Source organism: Triticum urartu, chromosome 7A, assembly GCF_056163025.1.
Source record: "Triticum urartu cultivar PI428250 chromosome 7A, HENAU_Tu73, whole genome shotgun sequence".
Lineage (NCBI taxonomy): Eukaryota > Viridiplantae > Streptophyta > Magnoliopsida > Poales > Poaceae > Triticum > Triticum urartu.
The window spans coordinates 708,815,580-708,837,179 of NC_141879.1; the positions used below are offsets into that span (position 1 = coordinate 708,815,580).

General features: G+C 47.4%; 1 protein-coding gene and 3 pseudogenes across 1 annotated transcript; 3 read left to right on the top strand and 1 right to left on the bottom strand.

Annotated features, from left to right (window-relative positions):
- The first annotated feature begins 7,613 nt into the window (after positions 1-7,613).
- LOC125528008 (AAA-ATPase At3g28540 pseudogene) lies at positions 7,614-8,715 on the top strand (annotated as a pseudogene).
- A 190-nt stretch (positions 8,716-8,905) lies between these two features.
- Positions 8,906-19,693, bottom strand: LOC125523285 (uncharacterized; annotated as a pseudogene).
- On the top strand, positions 8,915-9,402 carry LOC147961889 (AAA-ATPase At3g28540 pseudogene; annotated as a pseudogene).
- Positions 10,527-16,062, top strand: LOC147961890 (uncharacterized). Its single transcript, XM_087537043.1, has one exon. The coding sequence runs from the start codon at positions 12,736-12,738 to the stop codon at positions 14,524-14,526; it is 1,791 nt and encodes a 596-aa protein (XP_087393169.1). The 5' UTR covers positions 10,527-12,735; the 3' UTR covers positions 14,527-16,062.
- Positions 19,694-21,600: the final 1,907 nt, after the last annotated feature.

Genomic DNA, 21,600 nt, shown 5'->3' on the forward strand with positions numbered 1-21,600 from the left:
GACAGGCGTTGGTGGTGCCAGCTTCCCCGGCTGGCGCTCTGGATTCTGGGGGCCGTCCGGTGGCGGCCGAGGCGCCGGCCACAGCGACGCCCCCACGACAGCTGGTGACTGTGGATCCTGTGCCGGAGACAGCTGTGCTGGCATGGGTGACGCCTCCAGTAGGCGTGGGACCCGAGACGGCTGCGGTGGTGGAGCCCGTTGTGCCGGGGATTCCCTCTATCCATTTGTCGTTGGCCAATCAAGAGGTAGTCGTGCCCTCCGTGGCAGCCGACAAAGGTGAGGTGGGTCTGGAAGGAGGTTGTGCCGGTGGCCCTCAGGATCCCGAGGCGGAAGTGGGGGGTTCATCGGGCACGCAGATTGGGGCAATCATTGCCGAGCCTGAGACGCGGGGGGTGGAGTGCGACGACGCGTTGGGGACAAAAATAATGGTTGGCACGCCATAGGAGATGCGGATTGGTTGGGTGTCGCAGGATGGGGGTGGGGGTGAGGCCAGTACCCGAGATGATGCTGCCCCCTCCCCCCCCCCCCCCCGCTGCGGGCTGGGCCCCGGTGGATGAGATCTTGTCGGCCTCTTCCGCTTTGGTGCATGTGGGCGGGCCCCAGGAGATTCCCCCACTGATGGACGTGACCCCGCCATGCAACCTATCGCTAGCGGGCATGCAGGATGTGACGTGCCCATGCAACGTGACTGTGATGGCAACCACGCCTCCCTTGGCTCACAACGTGCTGCCGGGTACGGTTGGTGGAGATCAGTTGGTTCATTGCCTGACGGACAAAGAACGAGTGGCGATGGGAAAGCTTAAATCCTTTTGTGCGGGTTTTCTCAAGAAGCTAGCACCTCCACTTCTGAAGGAGATTGAAGCTGTCAAAGGGGTGCAGTTGGGACAGGAGATGTGCACTCCTAGACGCACCACCCGCTCGGTGAGCATTGCAGCGCCTAGGAAGCAAAAGACCTCTGTAGCTGAAGCGATGCTTCTCAAGACCCTGGGTGTTGCAGAGGATGATCTTGCGGTCCAGGATGGTGCTTTAGGGTTGCTAAAAGAAATGTTTGATTCGCCTATTCAAGAGCGGCAGCTTAGAGCGATAGCAGCAATCTTTGGCAAGACTATTCCCATGGACTTGGAGAGGCTGGATGAGGGGCAATGGTGGGCACTGCGTGAGTCAGTCCCGCTTGTGCTTATTGGATGCTAGACGTCTAGATGTCTGGCACCAATGTGGAGTTGGTGTGTTGGAACGTGAGAGGGCTTAATAGTCCGGCCAAGAAGAAGGCCCTTAGAGAATTTGTAGATTCTATCACTGCGGCTATCATATGTATCAAGGAGACAAAATTGGCTGTTGTGGACAGGTTTACTATTATGCAATGTATTGGTCCAGCTTATGATGGCTTTGCTTATCTCCCGGCCAATGAGACTCGTGGAGGCATACTGTTAGCGTGGAAATCTAACCTTGTCCACATCTCTAACCTTGTCAATGACTCTCACTTCATCACGGGCTATGTTACCCCCCTGGTGGGATCGCCCTGGTGGCTATCGGTAGTGTATGGGCCACGGGAGGACGTGGAGAAAATTTCCTTTCTTGATGAGTTGGTGGAAAGGCGTGCTCTTTGCCCGGGACCTTGGATGGTCATTGGAGATTTCAATCTCATCCTTTGTGCTGCTGACAAGAGCAATGCCAATATTGACCGGAGAATGATGGGACGATTTAGGCGTTTTATTGATAACATGGAGCTTAAAGAATTATTCCTACATGGGCGCAAATTCACTTGGAGCAATGAGCGAGAGCTTGCCACCCTCACCAAGATCGACCGCGCTCTCGTCTCGGTTGATTGGGAACTGGAATATCCAAGCTGCGTGCTCCAAGCTCTGTCAACGAATGTCTCTGACCATTGCCCCCTGCACCTTGCGTTGGAGGAACACACTCTCACCCCCAGGCGCTTCAGGTTTGAAGTATTCTGGACCAAGATAGATGGATTTGAGGAGGCAGTCAAGGAGGCCTGGGTCTGCGAGCCGGGCATCTCGGATCCGTATAAGCGGCTGGATGAGCTCTTTAGGAACACCGCTAAATTCCTCATGGCTTGGGGGCAGAAAAAGATTGGCAATGTCAAAATCCAAATGGCAACCGCGAGATTGGTCATCAAGCTGTTTGATAAGGCCATGGAGGATAGAAGCCTGACTGCTAAGGAGAGATGGCTTTGTGGGACATTGAAAAAAACCCTGCTTGGCCTGGCTTCGCTGGAAAGAACGATTGCCAGGCAGCGTTCTAGGATTAAATGGCTTCGGGAGGGCGATGCAAACTCAAAATTCTTCCAGCTGTTTGCGAATGGGAGGAAGGCTCATAATTACATCCCGGCGATCTCGGTCAGAGGGCAGATCATCACCGATCAACATGGCAAGGAGTCTGCTTTCCATCAGGCGTATAAGGAGATTCTGAGCTCTGCGAAGGCGAGGGATTTTACTATCGACCTGCAATATCTGAACATGGAGCCTATCAACTTATCTGATCAGGATGCCATCTTCTCTGAGGAGGAAATCTGGGAGGTCATTAAAGGCATGCCTGCTGACAGAGCGCCTGGGCCGGACGGATTCATTGGGCTTTTCTTCCACAAAGCCTGGCCTGTTATCAAGGGGGATGTGATCGCTGTGATTCAGAAGTTCATGCTGGACAATGGTCGAGGTTTTGGCAGATTTAACAAGGCGCTGATTACCCTAATCCCTAAAAAGCCGGATGCCTCAGAGATTGGTGACTTTAGACCGATCAGCTTGCTGCATAGCATCCCTAAAATCTGCGCAAAGCTCTTAGCTATCAAAGTGTGTGGGCGTATGGAGGAAATGATTCACCCTAATCAATCTGCCTTTATCAAGGGCAGAAATCTTCATGACAACTTCATGCTGGTACGTCAAGTGGCGAGGAACCTACACAAACGGAAAGCCAAGGGAGTTCTGGTTAAGATGGACATCTCGAGAGCTTTTGATTCGTTGTCCTGGCCATTCCTTTTTGAAGTGCTTCGTGCGAAAGGGTTCCCGGAGAAATGGAGATCGCTCATTGCCACGCTTTTATCATCGGCTAGTTCGAGAGTGATTGTGAATGGCAGCGTTGGAGATAAGATCTTGCATGCTTGTGGCTTGAGGCAGGGCGATCCAATCTCTCCTCTCCTTTTTGTCATTGCGATGGATGCCCTGTCGACCCTCATAGTTCAGGCACAAGTTGCTGGAGTTCTAAGCCCGATGCCAGGATGTTCTCCGGTCTAACGGCTATCGATTTATGCGGATGATGTGGTTCTCTTCATCAGGCCGACTCTCATGGATCTGGCTTTTGTTAAGGAAGTTATGCACATATTTGGAGAGGCGTCGGGACTGAAGATTAACTATCAAAAGTCTTCGGCAATCATGATCAGGCCGGGTGCGGGAGACACCGAAAGAGTTGCTGCAGCGCTACCGTGGAGGATTCAAACTTTCCCGTGTAAATACCTTGGCCTCCAACTCTCGATCAAGCAACTAACTCGCAACCAGTGGCAGCCTATGGTGGATGCGGTGCTCAATTTCCTGCCAGGATGGTCGAGAGGTCTGATAACTAGGCCTGGCAGATTGGTTTTGATCAACAGCATAGTTAGAGCGAGGCCTATCCATCATCTTATCGTGGCCAACGCTCCGAAGTGGGCCTTGGATAGCATTGACAGAGGGTGTAAGGCGTTTTTCTGGGCCGGTTCAGAGGAGATTCACGGTGGACAGTGCCTAGTGGCCTGGAGCAGGGTTTGCCGACCCAAGGAGCTTGGCGGGCTGGGCGTGTTGAACTTGCACACACAAGGGATTGCACTCCGGCTCAGATGGGAATGGCTCAGACGTACTGACAGCTCCAAACCTTGGCAAGGGCTGGCTATGTCGGCAGACAAGGAGATGCAAGCCGCCTTCACTAGCTTGGTGCATTGGACTCTGGGCAATGGTAGTCAAATCCTCTTCTGGAAGGATAGATGGCTTCATGGTCTTCGCATTTTGGAAATTGCACCACTGGTGGTAGCGCATGTTCGAACCCAAACGGTGAACCGGCGGTTGGCAAAGGATGGGTTGACCTCAAGCAATTGGATTAATGACATCAAAGGTGAGCTGTCAACGGACGGGCTTGTCCAGTTCATCCAACTGTGGGAGAGATTAGATGCTGTGGAGCTTGACCCCTCACGGGAGGATCAAGCGATTTGGAAGTGGTCGGCTTCGGGACAGTACTCGGCTTCTTCGGCTTACCGGATCATGAACGAGGGGTCTATCAGATTGGGTTGCGCAAAAGGACTGTGGAAATGCTGGGCTCCACTGGGCTGCAGACTGTTCATGTGGTTGGCGCTGCAGCAAAGACTTTGGACCTCCGATCGTAGATTCCGGCATGGACTTCAGGATGCTACATTTGTTTGTTTTCTATGTGATCAAGAGGAGGACTCGGTGGAGCATATAATGCTCCAATGTGTTTACTCGAGGCAGGTGTGGTTCCAATGCCTCAGGTGGGCTAAGATCGACATGCGGATGATGCCCTCGCCGACGGATATACTACAGGATTGGTGGCCAACTGTCCGGAAGCGGATCACCAAGGCGTATCGAAAGGGATTTGATTCGCTGGTGCTTTTGATTTGTTGGAACATTTGGAAGCAAAGGAATGGGAGAGTTTTTGGTGGACATGGCATTTGCAAGGAAGCGGATCTCTCCATGAAGATTCATCAAGAGCTGCAACTTTGGCTAGCGGCAGGAGCAAGGAGTGTTCAACACTTGTGTGAGTAGTCGTGTTGGTAGGATAGGAGTGGGAGTCTAGTTGGCCTTGCCGACTTGTGGTGATGGCCAAAACAAGCCTCTTGTAATTATTTCTCCCTTCTATAAAGCTTAGGTACGCTCTTGGCGTACTCTCAAAAAAAAAACAATCTGAATCGGGAGAAAAGCAAACTAGAGGAGAACTATCAGAAGTTAGTTGTCGATGTCAACTGCCTCTTGGATGCCCAGGAACAGATGGCCATGGAGTTCAACTACCAGCAGTTTAAGAGGTCCAATGAATAGGAGAAGATGGCTTGCTGGACAATTCAGTGGGCAACTTGAAGGGAGAGCTGGGAGAGAAAGAGGAGGAGACACCAAGCTGCGAGAAAAGGCTGACATATGGAAGCATCATCAACGTGCACAAGCTAATGTGATTAGGAACCAGAAGTTCAACCATTTGAAAGAGAAGGAAAGACTTACATAAGAGAGGGGAAGTTGGCGTTTCAGTGGGTTGCTCTGCCGACGGTTGGTCATTTGATGGTCCAAAGACCTTGATGTAATATTTATTATGTTTAAGATACTTTCTACTTCCAGCGAATTTTTATCGGGAAACATTTGTATACGGCCGACCGGCCCAACTTTGCGCCAGCCGCTCGTGTCGCTCAATTCGAACTAATCGTGCATGTCACAACTAGTACCTTATCTCCTCGGCTGATCTGCGTCATCTCTCTCACATGCATCTCTATCTTCCCTGCGCTGACGACCGCCAACCTCCTTCTCCCCCGCGTCGACGGCCGCCCACCTCCAGCTCCCCCGTGTCGATGGCCCTACCTTTGCTCTCCAGCGTCGCATCCATGGAGCTGCCACCGTCGCCGGATTTGCTGCAACCAGCCCCGCGCCTGCCGCGTACTCCCCGGTCTTGTCACGAGCACAACAAACACCGACGAGCTCGAGGCCACAACTTACGAGCTACGCCCCCGACGCAGTGCTGCGTGCTGCAACCCCGACAGCCGTCGTTGCTGGAGATGGTGGTCATAGGAGCTGCAAATGGCAGCAGCCCGCGCTAGAGCGAGGTGCGTTTTTGGTGGCGTGGAGTCGACATGCTACAACAGGCACGATTTTGAGCTACAACTGGCGTTTCCTTTAGCTAGAACCAATGAGTTTTTTTTGTTGTGGCCGGCAACGGTGATGCAATTTTGCTGGAGTTGGCTTCTTCTTTTGCTGGACTGACAAATTTTTTCGCTTCAACCCGCCAAAAAATTTGGCCAGCCGGCACCTAGCATCGGTCATTTTTATAATAGATCTTGGTACTTTGAAAAAAATAAAAGTGAAGGCTTAGGAAAAAAAGACTGAGGGCCAATCCATACTTTTGGCCCCCCTCATGCCAGGGGCGAATTTACCGTACGGGCACCCTAGGCACGTGCCCGGGCTCCATCCTGTCAATTTTTTAAACTATAGCGAACCTTCCTAGGCATCATAATACGATGAAAAGTACGTAAACTTCTCTAACTGGGCCAGTCTGAGCATTTTTCTACAGTTTGGCTAAGCAATCACATGGACCACAACAACCAGTAGGCCTTGTTTGCTCGATCGATCCATGAATGGACTGAAGCAGAATCGATCGATGCCTGTTCGTTTTCGTGCGCAGGAACGCGAGATCGGAGTCGCGACCTTACCATCTGCTGCGCGGCTGCGCCTCCGACGCGGTGAGGGCGCGATGCAGACCGTCGCCTGACGGAACCCGGCAGCCAGATTAATATCGGCCGGCAAGATTGCAAAAGAGATCAGAGATAACACGCGGCCAGGCCTCGGCTATGAATCCGGCGGGCGACGGTCAAGATCGGAAGCACAAGCGCGGGCGCCACAACGGCGAATCCTCCTGTACCACCAGTGAGAATTCAACTCTGGCTCGATCGGACGTTGGGTCGTCAGCGTCGACACTAACCACATGAGCAGCGGCAGGCCGACAGCGAGCGCTCAACCCGTTGAAGGGCATGACCAAGAGAAATCCAGTAGCAGAGCGCCAACAATTAAGGCTAAAGGCAAGTGGTAACTAGGTGAGTTATTTGATTTGGTATTGTATTCAAGTTTTTATTTACTTCTTTGATCTATAAAAACATCAGTGCATATATTGCACATGACATTTATTCAAATATATGATACTTATCGTGTTTGATAGACCAAAGTAAATTTTAGCTTACGAGATGCCCGGACTTTGGCAATTCGCTGGCTCCGCCACTGCCTCATGCACGACTTAACAGCAACTTAAGGGCTGGCCCGGCCAGAAGTATGTGATGACTGCTTTTTGCCTCGACAGACCCTGAACCAACAAGCTGGTGTATATGCTTTGCGTCATCGGCCAAATGTGCGTCGCTGCCAGACTATTTAGACTGCGAAGTACGCTCCAAAGCGAGCGGTGTGGTACTAATTTTTGTTTACGCGCGGTGTGGTACTAAAACGCACACGGGACACGGCGAACTGAGCGGTGTGCTCGTTCCCGCGTAGCAGCAGCTAAACGCTCGCTGGGCCACCTCCTCTTCCGACCACCTCCTCTTCAGCATTATATAAGCAACACGTACACGCATACAGTCCAATCCAGGTCACTACGGCTTTCTATCAAGACACGATATGAAGAGGAGCTTCAGGTCCGGTAATGACGGCGATGGTGGAGAGATGGGCGGGGCTTGCATCGGTGGTGGCGACCAACATCTTCCTCGGCTGACTTCTTCCCCTCTGTCAAAGCCTACCTCAGTGATGCCTGCGCCCACCGCGTGCCCAAGCTCAAGGCCGAGCTCGGCAAGGACAACAAGAACCTCAGGGTCTCTGTTGACGACCACGAGAAGGTCATTGACGACTTCCCTGGGACCACCATGAGGATGTCCTTGACGACTTCTCTGGGACTCCTACCTTCCTTTCATCCTCGGCGAGGGTCGCGCTGTCACCGTCAAGAACATCCCACGCCGCCTCTTCACCAACAATGCCAGCGGCAGCTCGAACCCCTACTGGGGCAAAAGCGTCTGGAGCCACGTCCACTTCGAGCACCCCGCCACCGTTGACACACTCGCCATGATCTCTGATGAGAATGAGGCCGTCATCAACGACCTCATGCATGGCATTCCAGGAGAGCAAGGAATACTACGCCAAGATCGGCAAGGCATGGAAGCGTGGGTACCTCCTTTACGGACCGCCCGACACCGGCAAGTCCACCATGATCGCCACCATGGCCAACTTCCTCGACGACGGCGTCTATGAGCTCAAGCTCACGACGGTCAAGAACAACTGCGAGTTGCGGAAGCTCTTCATCGAGACCACAGGCAAGTCCATCATCGTCATAGAGGACATTGACCGCTTCGTCAACCTCACCGGAAAACGCAGCAAGGACAAGAAGACCGCAAGCGACAAGGACTCCAACAATGATGACAAGCCCAAGGTACCGGTAGAGCCGGAGAAGGATGATGTCACCAAGGTGACGCTCTCAGGCCTGCTTAACTTCATCGACGGGCTGTGGTCTGCTTGCGGAGGTGAGGGGATCATCATCTTCTCCACCAACCACAAGGAGAAGCTGGACTAGGTGTTGATCCGGAGGGGCGGAGTGGACAAGCAAATCGAGATGTCCTACTACCGCTTCGAGGGATTCAAGGTGCTCGCCATAAACTACCTAGATGTCATCGAGCACAAGCTCTTTGGGGAAATTTAGCGGCTGCTCGAGGAGACAGACATGTCGCCTGCCGACGTTGCAGGGAACCTTATGCCCATGTGGAAGAAGCAAAAGAGGGAGCCCGACGAGTGCTTGACAGGCCTCATTGAGGTGCTCAAGCAGGCCATGGAGGATGCGGCGGCAACCAAGGTGAAGGAGGCAGAGGAGGCCAAGGAGGCCGCAACAAAGAAAGCCAAGGAGAAAGAGGAGGCAGAGGTGAAGAAAGCCAAGGAGGAAGACAAAGGGAAGGACAAAGCACCGGAGGAAGCCAATGGAAATATCAACGAGTGAAGTGATCTCAAGCCAGGAAGCCAAGGAAAACGAGTGCGCTTCTTCACTATTGCTTCCTTGCAAAAGAAAAATGCAGTGATCTCACTTGTAATGCTGCTACATATAAAGCGTGCAACAATACAAAATGCTAACAAGACCCACTGAAGGACAACGAAAGCAAGGTGATGCTCTCATGCTTGCTTAACTTCATCGACGGGCTATGTCAGCATCCGTCCGTGAGCGAATCATCATCTTCACGACGAACCAAAAGGAGAAAATGGACCCGGCACTGATCCGAGAGGGCAGGATGGACAAGCAAATCGAGATGTCCTATTGCCTCTTCGAGGGCTTCAAGGTGCTTGCCAAGAACTACCTGGATGTCGTGGAGCATGGTCTGTTTGGGGAGATTCAACGGCTGCTCGAGGAGACCGACATGTTGCCCACCGATGTGGCAGACAACCTGATGCCAATGTCGACGAAGAAGAAGAGGGACCCTAATTAGTGTTCATCAGGCCTCATTGAGGCGCTCAAGCAGGCCAAGGAAGACGCGGCAGCAGCAAAGGCGAAGGTGAATGAGGAAGATGAGGCAGAAGTGGAGAAAGCTGAGGAGAAAGAGGAGCAAAGGAGAAGAAAGAAAAGGAGAAAGACAACGGGAAGGGCGTAACACCAGAGGAAGCTAAAGGAGGAATCAAACAAGGTGACGAGTGAAGTGATATATAGGAGTAGAGTGAGCTTGTTAGTGCTCTCTTACAAACACAAACAGATGCAGTGGTTGTCTAAATAAAATATGTATCACTCATCTTCTCGACTATTAATTCAGAAAGGAATTAGCCATTATAATGTTGCTATATACTAGTACATAATGCTATAATACCAAATGCTAACATGACTGAGTGTCGTTTGCATATATATAAGTTTATTCTCTACAAAAGACAGCAGTCTGGCGTATATAACTCACCTACAAAACTTCTTTGTTCTGATGAACAATACAAATGCTACGGCAGATCCGAAACACAAACACATGCCATAATCAGGAAGGGGAGTGCGAAGCAGTGCTTACCGGCGCAGGCAAACTCACCTTGTGGCGACTCCTTGCCATAGAAGCGCCTTTGGAAACCAGAGCCGACGTAGAGCTATGCGTGGAAACCGGAGGAGATGATAGCATGGCCTACACCCATGACCAGAAGCGTCGCTGCTATGAAAAAGGCCAGCCTACTCCTCGTGAACCTCCCCGAGAAGTTCCAGATGCTCCAGAGCGACACCAGGGTGCTGGTCTCTCTGCTCGTTTACTCAAAGAGAGCCCCTGATCTGGCTGATGTTGTTCACCCTGGCTAGCCCCGATCCCATTCCACAGGCCATCGCAAGGAAGAGCAGTCAGAAGTCAGTTTACACATGGCCTGCACCACATTCATGTTTTCTTTGTGCGACGACATGTCCTGACCAGATCCCACAAGCGCAGTGCTAGAGCTGGCTCTTCTCATTGTTTCGATTCCATCTTGTGAGCTGTTATAACAATAACTGTTGGAGACATGATCAACAGCAGGAGTATCGCGAAGCAAACACTCTGTCCAGCTGAACTTATCACGAATACTTGGTCACAGATTATGACAACCATCAGGTACCCGGCAACAGAAACGGCCATAAGAGCGAAGGCATCAAGGAACTTCTTGTTGTACCACCGATGAGCACTGTGGACATCGACAAAATACATGAGCAGCAATGCGACGACTGTGGCCTGTGGGTAATATCGTGTGGCCTGTGGGTAATATCGCTAGCATAAGTATTGCTCCACCCAAAGCCCAGAAAACCCTGTTCGGAAAATGCATAGATCATTTAATACCATAATAAAGGAGTAGGGCATATATGTACTTGTGTAACAAGAAAAAACATGATACACTGCCTAATAAATGTGCCTTACGATTGCTAGTTTGGTACGTCGTCGAGAAACAGAGTGCAGGTTAGGATTATTCAGCAAAATGTGTGCAATGTTGGATCGACACACGTTTGCATCGTCCGAGTTAGGAATATAGTTAGCTGAAAACTCAAGACAATAACACTGAAAGTTCGTGCAATTAACGCAAATGATAGCTCCACCCAGTGTCAGGAGTAGATACAGGATTTCAGAAAACAAACATGGTGCTGAAAGGATGAGACCAGCAAAAGAAGGCTGCATTATTGCCTCTCTGATGTCTTTGGGCAGAGCAAATTATAATGAAACAGTGACTGCGCCTACACAATTGTACTCTTCTTCTAGAACCAGTGATGCTGCCTCCCAAAGGAGCAAGAATTCCTACCATGGTTATACTGTATGTATGAATTATACTATAATAATTCTAATAAATCACATTACTGTACTTTTCCAGAATAGTTCGTATGTATTTTTCTGCTAATTTCAGCATGTACAGGATCTGCATACTGTACTTTTCCTCGATCAAGTCTACATCAGCCACGAGAACTACTTCGACATCAACCAAGTCCGTGACAACAACGACTACTACCTCAACGACGCTAGCGTCTTTGAACTTGATCAAGTCTACCTCGAACATGGCTACTATTGTGAAGGATATCACCACCGCTCTGGCAGTTCCATGGGATCCGGGCATAAATTCTTCGGTGTCGGCTTGGGGTCAAGCCGAGTTTTAAGGAGGGAGGAATATCACGGGAACTACTTCATCAACCACAACCAAAGAGGCTCAATGCCGGCCCACGAGGCCCAAACAGACTGCAAAGCCCAACCCGAGGAGGCTTGACCTGATATATAGAGGAACACATCGCTTCAGAGAAGGGGATGGAAGAACTGGAAGCCGAACTGGCCGCCGTTGGGCGTTTTCCCTCTCCCACCTCCCGGCTCTAGCTTCCCAGATCCCCTTTCTTGCTGATAGAAACTTGTATCTGTGACTGAATTCCTTGTATCCATTATCCATTGAGTAATTTGTATCTAGGTTCGTATCATTTGGTATTCAAAGCCAATCCACCACCTCCCACCTACAAAATTTCCCCACCATCGTCACCATGAGCAGCCTAGCTGAGCAATTCGATCGGATCCGGGACGCTGTGCGCGAGTTGATGGAGTTGGTCGGCACAGATTCTGAAATCATCAAGTCTCCCGTGCAAGAGCCAATGACTGAGGAGATTGCGGTTGACCACGACAACGTCATTGCCGGTCTTGCACCTGCGGTGAGTATCCCCGATGCCAGCCTCGACGTTGGCGTTGACGAGGCCGTGCCTCATGTCATCTCACCACCAACCATCATCATCGAGGAGGCCGCTGAGGTCGTCCTTTCTGCTACCAGCAGCTCATGCTCCTTGTTGCATGCCATGTGTTCAACAGAATACCCAAGCCAGAAGGGTGCCACATTGGCTTCTGTGTTCACCCCAGCCGCAACACCTACGTCGCTCACGGCCACGGTCGTCGTCGTCCCCTTGCTTGCTGCACCTGCGGCAAGCGGCGGAACCCTCGACAGTAGCCACAACGGAAGTGGCCTAGGAATGCTGCCCCTGACTCCGTGGAGTGTGTCTGCATCCTTCACTGAGTCTCCGGGGCTCTGGCCAGCCCAGCTGTGCTGGTTGTCTGTTCTCCTCGTGCTGGACACCAAGTCGTCCTCAAGGTGTTCGACAACGTGCCTCATCAACCACACCGGGTTGTTCATGTACATGTCCATCGTATATGTGATCCCGAGTATCATGCGACCGAGACAAGGGCTACGACCAAGGCCATGGCCTTCCTTCATCGGTGACCAAGCTGCACATGGTGAGAGCGCTGCCACTAATGAAGCAGAGTACAAATGGAAGCCACTCTTCGGCTCTCGAATAAATTCAAAGACTAATGTCTTTGTGCCACTCAGGCAAACTGGAGGAAACAATGACAGACGGTTTTCGAGTCCTGGGAACACGACGCTCTTCAAGTAGTACTCTCAGGAAGGATTCTTAGAAAAAATCGTTGCTACTTTGTCATCAAAGGTGCTCCGGCAGGTACCATGGCCATTCATTGTGTGCAGCCATGTATGTACCGTGTTGCAGTTGGATGAATTTAGGAGCCTCATGAAGATTTCTTCAGCTGGTATGCCCAGACAACACTCAGTTGAATTTCTTACTGGAGATGAGCTAGTATTGGGTTGTCCTGTAGAGCCACAGTCAATTTCCTCCTGGGAGTATTTGCAATATAAGTTGCTGCAGCCGTGGACTCCATCACTTCAAACAAATTTCAAGAATGAGGCCTTACAGGAAGAGAAAATGGTGGGTTTCATGGTGGCATTAATAGGACAGATGCATTGGCTTCTTTGGGACTACTTCTCATTTGATGAAAATTTTAGTGTGCCACATGTTGCCCAAAGAGTCCTGTGTGTCACATCACCATGGGGTCCCGGTGTTCACAAAAATCCAATGACGAATCACATGGGTTGGCTGGAACTTGAGATAGCCGCCTTGATGACTATTGTGAAGGCTGAGTTCATAAGTAGCGGCCTACAGGTTCATCCCAGTGAGAATGCTCAAGTAAATTTCCCCTGGTCCAGTTGTTACTTATTTCTTCAGGTTGGAAAGTTGCAGAATGTTATGGTGAAGCTCAACACTTGGCCCTCTGGAGGATGGTTCTTATCGGCCGTGACATTCTCACCAAATCTGCACGCAATTGTGTGCTGCAACAAGGCAGTGAGCATTCAATCTCTCGTTGTTGCCCTTCATATGACTGAATGCTGTGGTGTGTTAATCTCAGTTATAGTCACTCACACCATATGGTTACACAAACTGGTATTCCCTGATGGTAGCCTGGTATACACGCAAGTCAGAACTGGGAGCATTTTATTCATTTGGACCTCTCAGGGAGCTCATAAAGACAAGGGATATTTTTCTGTACAGCTGCCTTTGGTGGATCAGGAGCTATGGAGGATTGCGGAATATTGGCGGTCAGATATTCAAGGTTTGCTGTTGGCCAATACAATTTTAGAAGATTCTTTCTGGCCTGGGCAACATATCATTGAAGCATGCCTTGCGAGCCCTTATCACAGGTTCATGGGCGCAATTGATGTCGAGTGGCTCTACACCCATAATTCTTATGGAGAACTTACAGTAGTTGACAACCAGCTGAAGAGTAAAGAGATTGTCACAACTCGGCCAGTCGGTTCTGATGAGTTTAAATGTCTGGAGGCCTTGTCGAGTATTCTACATTGCACTGATAACTATTTGCGAGTAATTATGTTCGATGAGATTGAGCCGCAGCTTACTGTGCATTGGATGAAATTTGTAGTTCAGGGCAAGACTATTGCTGTATCCAACATCACCAAGTCCTCAATGGTATGTACTCCCGTCAATCACCTATGTTTGGAGGAATATCTAGTTTGTCCAAGTCACAACTTCTCTATTGCACCTGAACTTACATTATGCAAGAGCGGAAAGTTGGAGTTTAACAACAGGATTTCCTATATGGCGGAGCAGTACACTGAGGTTAATTCTTATATGACGAAAATTGGACTGCATTCCTTGTTTGTGAGCATCAGCGCAGTAGAGCGAACCTCTCAAAGGAATAACCCCATTCATCAAATGGTCGAGCAGCGATTGTCATTTCCTGCAAGTACCAAGCCAGCACACATACAAGCTGCAGTTTGTGAGAATCAAGGAGTGTACTCCTTATTCTGCAATTGCTCATGTGGCAATCCCAACACTATTGCTATTGGGGTTGAGTGCTCTGACAGGCAAGGAGTGTACCCCCACAGCAAAATTATTTTGGACTATCATAGTAGGCTTGGTTGTCTGAATCTTGGGTTTCTGTTAACATGGCCAGATGTCTCAACGGTTCAAATTAACGTGTTACCTTGCACTGAACTTAGCTCCTAGAAACATCCAATGCCAAGTGTGGACCAGCTGATGTTGAAGAGCTCCTATGGATGCCTTGTTCTTGCAAACACTTCTCCAAAAATAATGCTCGAGTGCTCTGCTACTGAGTTGGTGAGCTGCAAACTCTCAGAGGCTCATGCCACAGAGTTCTATATCAATTGCTCGGTACATTTGAGGTTTGAATTCAGTCCCTTGATGGTTTGGAAGATTGCTTGGGTGCTTGGTTCTGTGTGTACTATTGTTGCATACAACTCCCAGTGTGCAGTCTTTACAAGACTGAATGGTTGGCATGTGATGGGTCAACCAAGTGCTCTCAAGTGTATCTCCCTGAGCGGCAAGCAAAATTTGAAGGACGGAGGAGTCTTATGCTTATGGACATCTTCCTCGATCAAGTCTACATCAGCCACGAGAACTACTTTGACATCAACCAAGTCCGTGCCAACAACGACTACTACCTCAACGACGCTAGCGTCTTTGAACTTGATCAAGTCTACCTCGAACATGGCTACTACCGTGAAGGATATCACCACCGCTCTGGCAGTTCCATGGGACCCGGGCATAAATTCTTCGGTGTCGGCTTGGGGTCAAGCCGAGTTTCAAGAAGGGAGGAATGTCACGGGAACTACTTCATCAACCACAACCAAAGAGGCTCAATGCCGGCCCACGAGGCCCAAACAGACTGCAAAGCCCAACCCGAGGAGGCTTGACCTGATATATAGAGGAACACATCGATTCAGGGAAGGATGGAAGAACTGGAACCCGAACTGGCCGCTGTTGGGCGTTTTCCCTCTCCCACCTCCCGGCTCTAGCTTCCCAGATCCCCTTTCTTGCTGATAGAAACTTGTACTCCCTCCATTCCCTTATACAAGGCCACAAACTCAAATTACATGTACCTAGGTAAAATTTAATGACTACTTTGCAAGCCAACTTTTCTTCTTGTTAACTGGGATCATTAATATGCCCGTATGCATGCAAGGAAGGAATGAGAAGGAAGTAGCATAGTGTCATTATGACTACATACATGCAAGTATTTTAAACAAGTTGCTAGTATGAGAAAACATCATTAAATTTTGCTTCGGTTACTGGTAGTGGCCTTGTATAGATGCAAAATGTATTTTTCATAGTGGCCTTGTATAAGGGAACGGAGGGAGTATCTGTGACTGAATTCCTTGTATCCATTATCCATTGAGTAATTTGTATCTAGGTTCGTATCAGCTATGCCACCAGAACAGATTCCTCACAGTCACAGCACATAAGAAAGAAAGGAACTGAAAGCAAACAAAACACATGGTTCTTCTGATTTTTGATTCCTCAGTCACAGCAGAGGATGTGGCCGTTTTGATTTCACATGGATTTTTTGATACTTCTGATTTCATCTGTATACTTTGTTTTTTATTTCAGCATATACATCATCTACACAGGGTTGTATTGTAGCATGAATCGCAATAGGTCTAATTAATCACATCATTTAGGTACTGACGCAGAGGAGAGACTGAATACTGCATAATTAGCAGTACAGTATATAGAAAGAAAGCCAGCGAGGGGGGGGGGGATCAGGACGGCAGTACCTTCAGGATGCCGTTGACGGTGCCGCGGTGGCCGGGGAAGTTCTCGACGGCGGTGACGACATCGGCCGTATATAGGAAGGTCCGCGCCTGCGCGGCGAGCAGCATGTCGAGGGCTCGAGGCAGACGAGCGGGATCGGGGCCGGCGAGCCACATGGGGAGGTACCCGGCGGCACAGAGCGATGCAAGGGATTCAGTGGCCCACGGGCGCCTACGCGGAGAGGAAGCCGGCGTTGGCGCCCACGTCCTTGATCGCCGGCGAGTATACACCGGATCAGTAGCTGGCCCCCGCGAAGCTGTGGATTAGTGCGCTCGCCGCGAGCGCCGACCATCGGCCCACGCGGCCATCGCCGCCTCCCCCCGCCGGAACAGACGAGGAAAAACAAAGCTTTTTTTTTTTGTGCGGCTCCTGATGTATCTGCTTCAACTCCTTTGGTTTGAAGGAATTTCATAGGATAGGATTTTTATAGGATTTTTTCCTTTAGAGCCCTTTGATTCATAAGAATAGATTTCTATTCCTACATAGGATTGGTTCCTATCCTTCACATTTCATAGGAAAATAAAAATGAGCATAGACTCAATGAAAAAATTCCTTTGGTGTCAACCAAATGACATCTCATTTCCTATTCCTACTCATAGGATTTGAGATACATGCCATCTCAGGCCTCTTTTGGTTCATAGGATAGGATTATCATACGAAAAGGAATCTTGTAGGAAATGAGATGACATGTATCTCAAATCCTATGAGTAGGAATAGGAAACAAGATGTCATTTGGTTGACACCAAAGGAAATTTTTCATTGAGTCTAGGCTCTTTTTTATTTTCCTATGAAATGTGGAGGATAGGAACCAATCCTATGTAGGAATAGGAATCCATTCCTATGAACCAAATGGCTCTAAAGGAAAAAATCCTATAAAAATCCTATCCTCTAGAATTCCTATGAAATTCCTCTAAACCAAAGGAGGCCTCATTTCCTACAAAATTCCTATTCCTATGATAATCCTATCCTATGAACCAAAAAAAGAAAGGGCTCCTATGATGTGGGGCCTTTTTTATGTTGACACGTAAGCTGCTATGCGACACGCAATAGCCGCCCGCGTCGTTGACGGTATGGGCCAACTGAGAGGAAACCACTGCATTTGTTAAAATAGAAAATTTGAGCATTTTTTTAATAAAACTTTTAATTTTTTTTGGCTCTGATCTATTCATCATATCATGGCAGTTAAAAATACAAAAATAAAAAACATGCATCTATGATTACAGACCATTTAGAGACGACTACAAATACCCGAGCGAGCCGACGGCTTGCCGCAGTTATCACCTATCTCTCACCGGAGCCATACCAAACTTGTTGTAGTAGGCAATCGAAAAGTGATCTTACTAATGCCCCACAAGACCAGCACACTAAAACAATAACCGTATTTGTAGAAAATTTGAACATGATGGCAAAAACAAATGATTGATTTCTTTTGTGAAAATGAACCTATATATAGCGTTGTCCGAATTGTTCAGGGATTTTTATTACATGACTAGGTAATTGCCCGTGCGTTGGTACGAGAGCCGAACAATTTTCAGCCCAACAAAAATAGTCTCATGGGAAAATATGATGTTTTGGGTTCACCGGACAATCTACTGGATCTTACAAACATGGCCCACATTAAAATAAATAAACATAAATTTTACATAGTAGTGTCAAACAAACATTTACAAAGGACAGTAAAAACAATGATAGGCAAGTTCAAATTAAACGAATCAAATTCGCATCATGATAATCAGGTTCATCACAACACTCTCTTTCCAATTATGTTCCCTATGATGTGGCTAAAATATTCCCTACGCTTGTTGGAATCATAAATAACAGGGAATTCCAATCATATGTCAATATGTCAATTAAAAAGTCACTCCATAGTGTGTGCCTATTATGTGTATAAATTGGACTGGTAAAAGTGTCCGTGCGTTGCAACGCGAGAAACAAATTATCACACTTAGCGCCCCATCCTTGTCACCACTTATTTTCTTTGTCCTCATTGTCGGTCACGATGTCCACTACACGACGAACATTCCACCTAAGCTTCGAGTCAATAAAGAATCGTCTACATACACAGACCAATGAACGGTCGCGTTTGAGATCCCGGCCACATCCGCACAATCTAACTTGCGCCTTGTGTTTGTGCTATCCATATTTTATATTGTAGTAGTTCAGTACCAGTCCGTAAAGAACACAAAAAATCTCCAAATTTAACTTTAGTTTAAAATGATCAACACCTTTTTTGCGGGGTAAAATGATCAACACCAAAGAACAGGGGAGGTTGCGAGTTTGATTCATGTCACGGTCAACTATTTTTGTCTCATCTCCTAAACGGGCTGGTGGGTTTGATTTGTTGGGCCGGGTCGCATAGACAGGTTGGGAGGGTATTGTTTTTTTATTCATGGAACGTAATACAGACGAACGGGGCATAGGCCCGGCGGCCCAGCACAGACGATCTGTAGAATAGCCTAGCTAAGTATGGAGGAACGCTATGGACATACCAAATGAGAGGCCAAATAATATTATACCTCCATTTATATAAAAAATAACGTATATGCCCGTGGGTTACAACGGGTAAAAAAGTGATATAAATTTAGTGAGGATTGTATGCACAAACATAACATTCAACGTGTTATAAAGTTGGCGAAAATTTAGTAAGGATCATAAGTGGGTCCACTGCAACTGAAGAAAAAACAATGTGAATTTAGTGAGGATTGTATGTAGGAAAAAATGCCACGTCATTTTTTTATTCATATAAGATATGGATGAGGCCAGTATGCCTGCCAACCAAATATGGCGCCCACAAATCCCGCATGTCCTATCCATTTGGTAGGGTCCTCCCTCGATCCTCCTGTAGTTATCGTATATTTCCTTCCTCTCTCTTTCCTTTCTCTTTTCTTCTTTTTTTACAAGGTTAAAAAGAGTTTTATTCCATAATGATCGGGTTACAATCACAAGATAACAAGTCCTCACAGATAGGTGGGCTTGAATTCAGCCATACTGCAGTACAAGCATTGGTACAACTATAAAGAGTCAGCTGATGTGCTACTCTATTTTGATCTCTACTAACTTTCAGTGAGACGAACTCTCTATCAATCATAAGAGCTTTAATCTTCGCAGCTAAGTGTCGGCCAAAGCATTTGTAGAATCTGACTGGACAATGATAGACATATCCGAATGCTCAATAGCCAGTGCCATACCCTTCATTAAAGCATGAATCTCATACAATTAGTGTGTATTTCTTTTCTCCTTCTTTCCTTATATCAAGCATGTCATGAATCTCATTTGCCAGCCGGTTAATTACCACATAATTACCCTCTATTTCCTTTCTCTCCCTTCCCTTTGGCCTTCCTTCTTTTATCTCTCATGCAATATTCACGCCTTATTCTTTGTTAATTTCCGAAGCAGCTCGATGCCTGACAACCTAAGAACGTATATAAATTGCAAAAAATTAATGTAAAATAACAAGATGGGACTATTTAATAAAGTAAACAAATATGAAGAAGCCTCCAACCTGCACCTTGTCCGTCCCGTGGGCCGCAACGCCCGTCTCAGCCCAGCATACCGTGCCCATCAAGCGCCCAACTCCCTTGGCCGAGTACACTTGCTTTCTATTCTTTATATTAAGGAGCCGGACACCGACATTGGCACGTCCACGAGTCTAGCTTGACTGGTGTGCTACGTTGGCATCTTCATAGCAAACCAGGGTTTGAACCCTAGTTTTCCCATCCCAACTTTATTTTCCTATTTTTTATTCAAATACGCACACACACAACCACGTGGGCCAGATGTAAAAAAACGACGGTGAACCCGACGACGGTTTTCCTATTTTTTATATATATCTTTCCCTAATAATAAAGCATGGATTGACGGCGGACTACTAGTGTCGCGGCACACTGTCTACCAAGGGGTGGTTGATCCCCTAACATTGGAAATATATGCCCCATACCGAGTTAAAAAGAAGAGTTTTAAAAGAGTAATAGAGAGAACTAGATCATCGATGGCACGCGTTGCCGTGCCCGTCTATTTTTCCAATGGAATGATAAAATTTCTATAAATATATTGTCATAAAACATAGTGGCAGAAAAACATTCAAGTTATATTTGTATGAAGTGCCTATATATTGAACGACTATAAAAGATTCAAGTAGTGCAGTGGTATGAAAGGACTGAGTTTGTTAAACTTGGGTCTTAACTTGAATTTGGTTCAACTTTATGTCTCTCATGTGAGGGGATTGGATCGGGAGTTTGAACATTGCTGGATATTCCTTTTTGTAATTGATCATTATCAAGGCAGCATCATAGATGATTTCCCCTAATAGTGTAAGAAGTTGCATCATTGAAAGCGCAACACATACACAAGATAACAGCGGGCAATGCATTGCCATAACTTTGGATAATTCAGGCCTATAGAGGGGCTGTATATATACTATAGTAATAGCAATAGTGTTCTTTATGATTTGGTAGTTATACAAAAACACAAAGTAGGCGTACGTAGGAGACTGTTAATGTAATACATGAGTGTAGGCACAGGCAATTCAGCTTTTCCTGTAGGAGACGAGGCTAATAGGCAATAGAAAAAGTTGTAGTTCAGCTACATTGAATTTCTCTCCTCATATCACCAGTTCAGCTTTGCATGACCAAGGTGATGTTCCACAATAATTTGTGCCAAACAACATGGAGAGCCAATGCACCCTTAGTCAAGCTACAACTTAATCAGCCTGCAATTGGACAATTGCCTTCCAAGATGTAACAACCAGCACAAAATTATAGCAACTAAACTATGTATATATCATATTCAATGAGAAGAATTTCCTCCGGCTAGCAAAATTTCATTTTTAATATATACGAACATTGCCGCATATTGAGATTTATCTTCCATGTGTACCACTTCAATACATTATCAGTTGTGCACTTTAAAAAACATCATAATAAAATAGTATTCCTCTCCATTAACTTGTATTGTTCTCCTTTGTTAGCAATCGAGAAGACAATATCATGGGCGAAGTCCAACTACTCAACAGTGCATCTTGTCACTCTCAAACCACTATTTTCTCGATATCTAGCCTGGCAGCCTCAAAATTCGCATAAAGAATCACATGGATGAATACGTATACTAAAGAAATGTAGAATGTAAATCATAATAATTGATAGCCTATCAACCCTTAAAAGTACATACTTGTTTCTAGCATGGGTATACACAATGAAAAGCTTAATATCAGGTAACTCTATATAGCACGGCATCACAATATAAGGATGGTTGAATAGAGAGCCGAATAGAAAATGTCAACATTTTGTCTAGAATACACTCTAAACTACAGAGTGAACATAATCGATGGATTGCAGAGTGAAAACAAGTCAAAGGCTTGAAAAGTTGGGTTCTATACTTCTATAGAACAAAGTGGTAGGAAGATATAGTATAGTACGGCAACTAATGGATGACAAAAGACAAATTAGGCAAGATAACAATTTCAAAAGACAA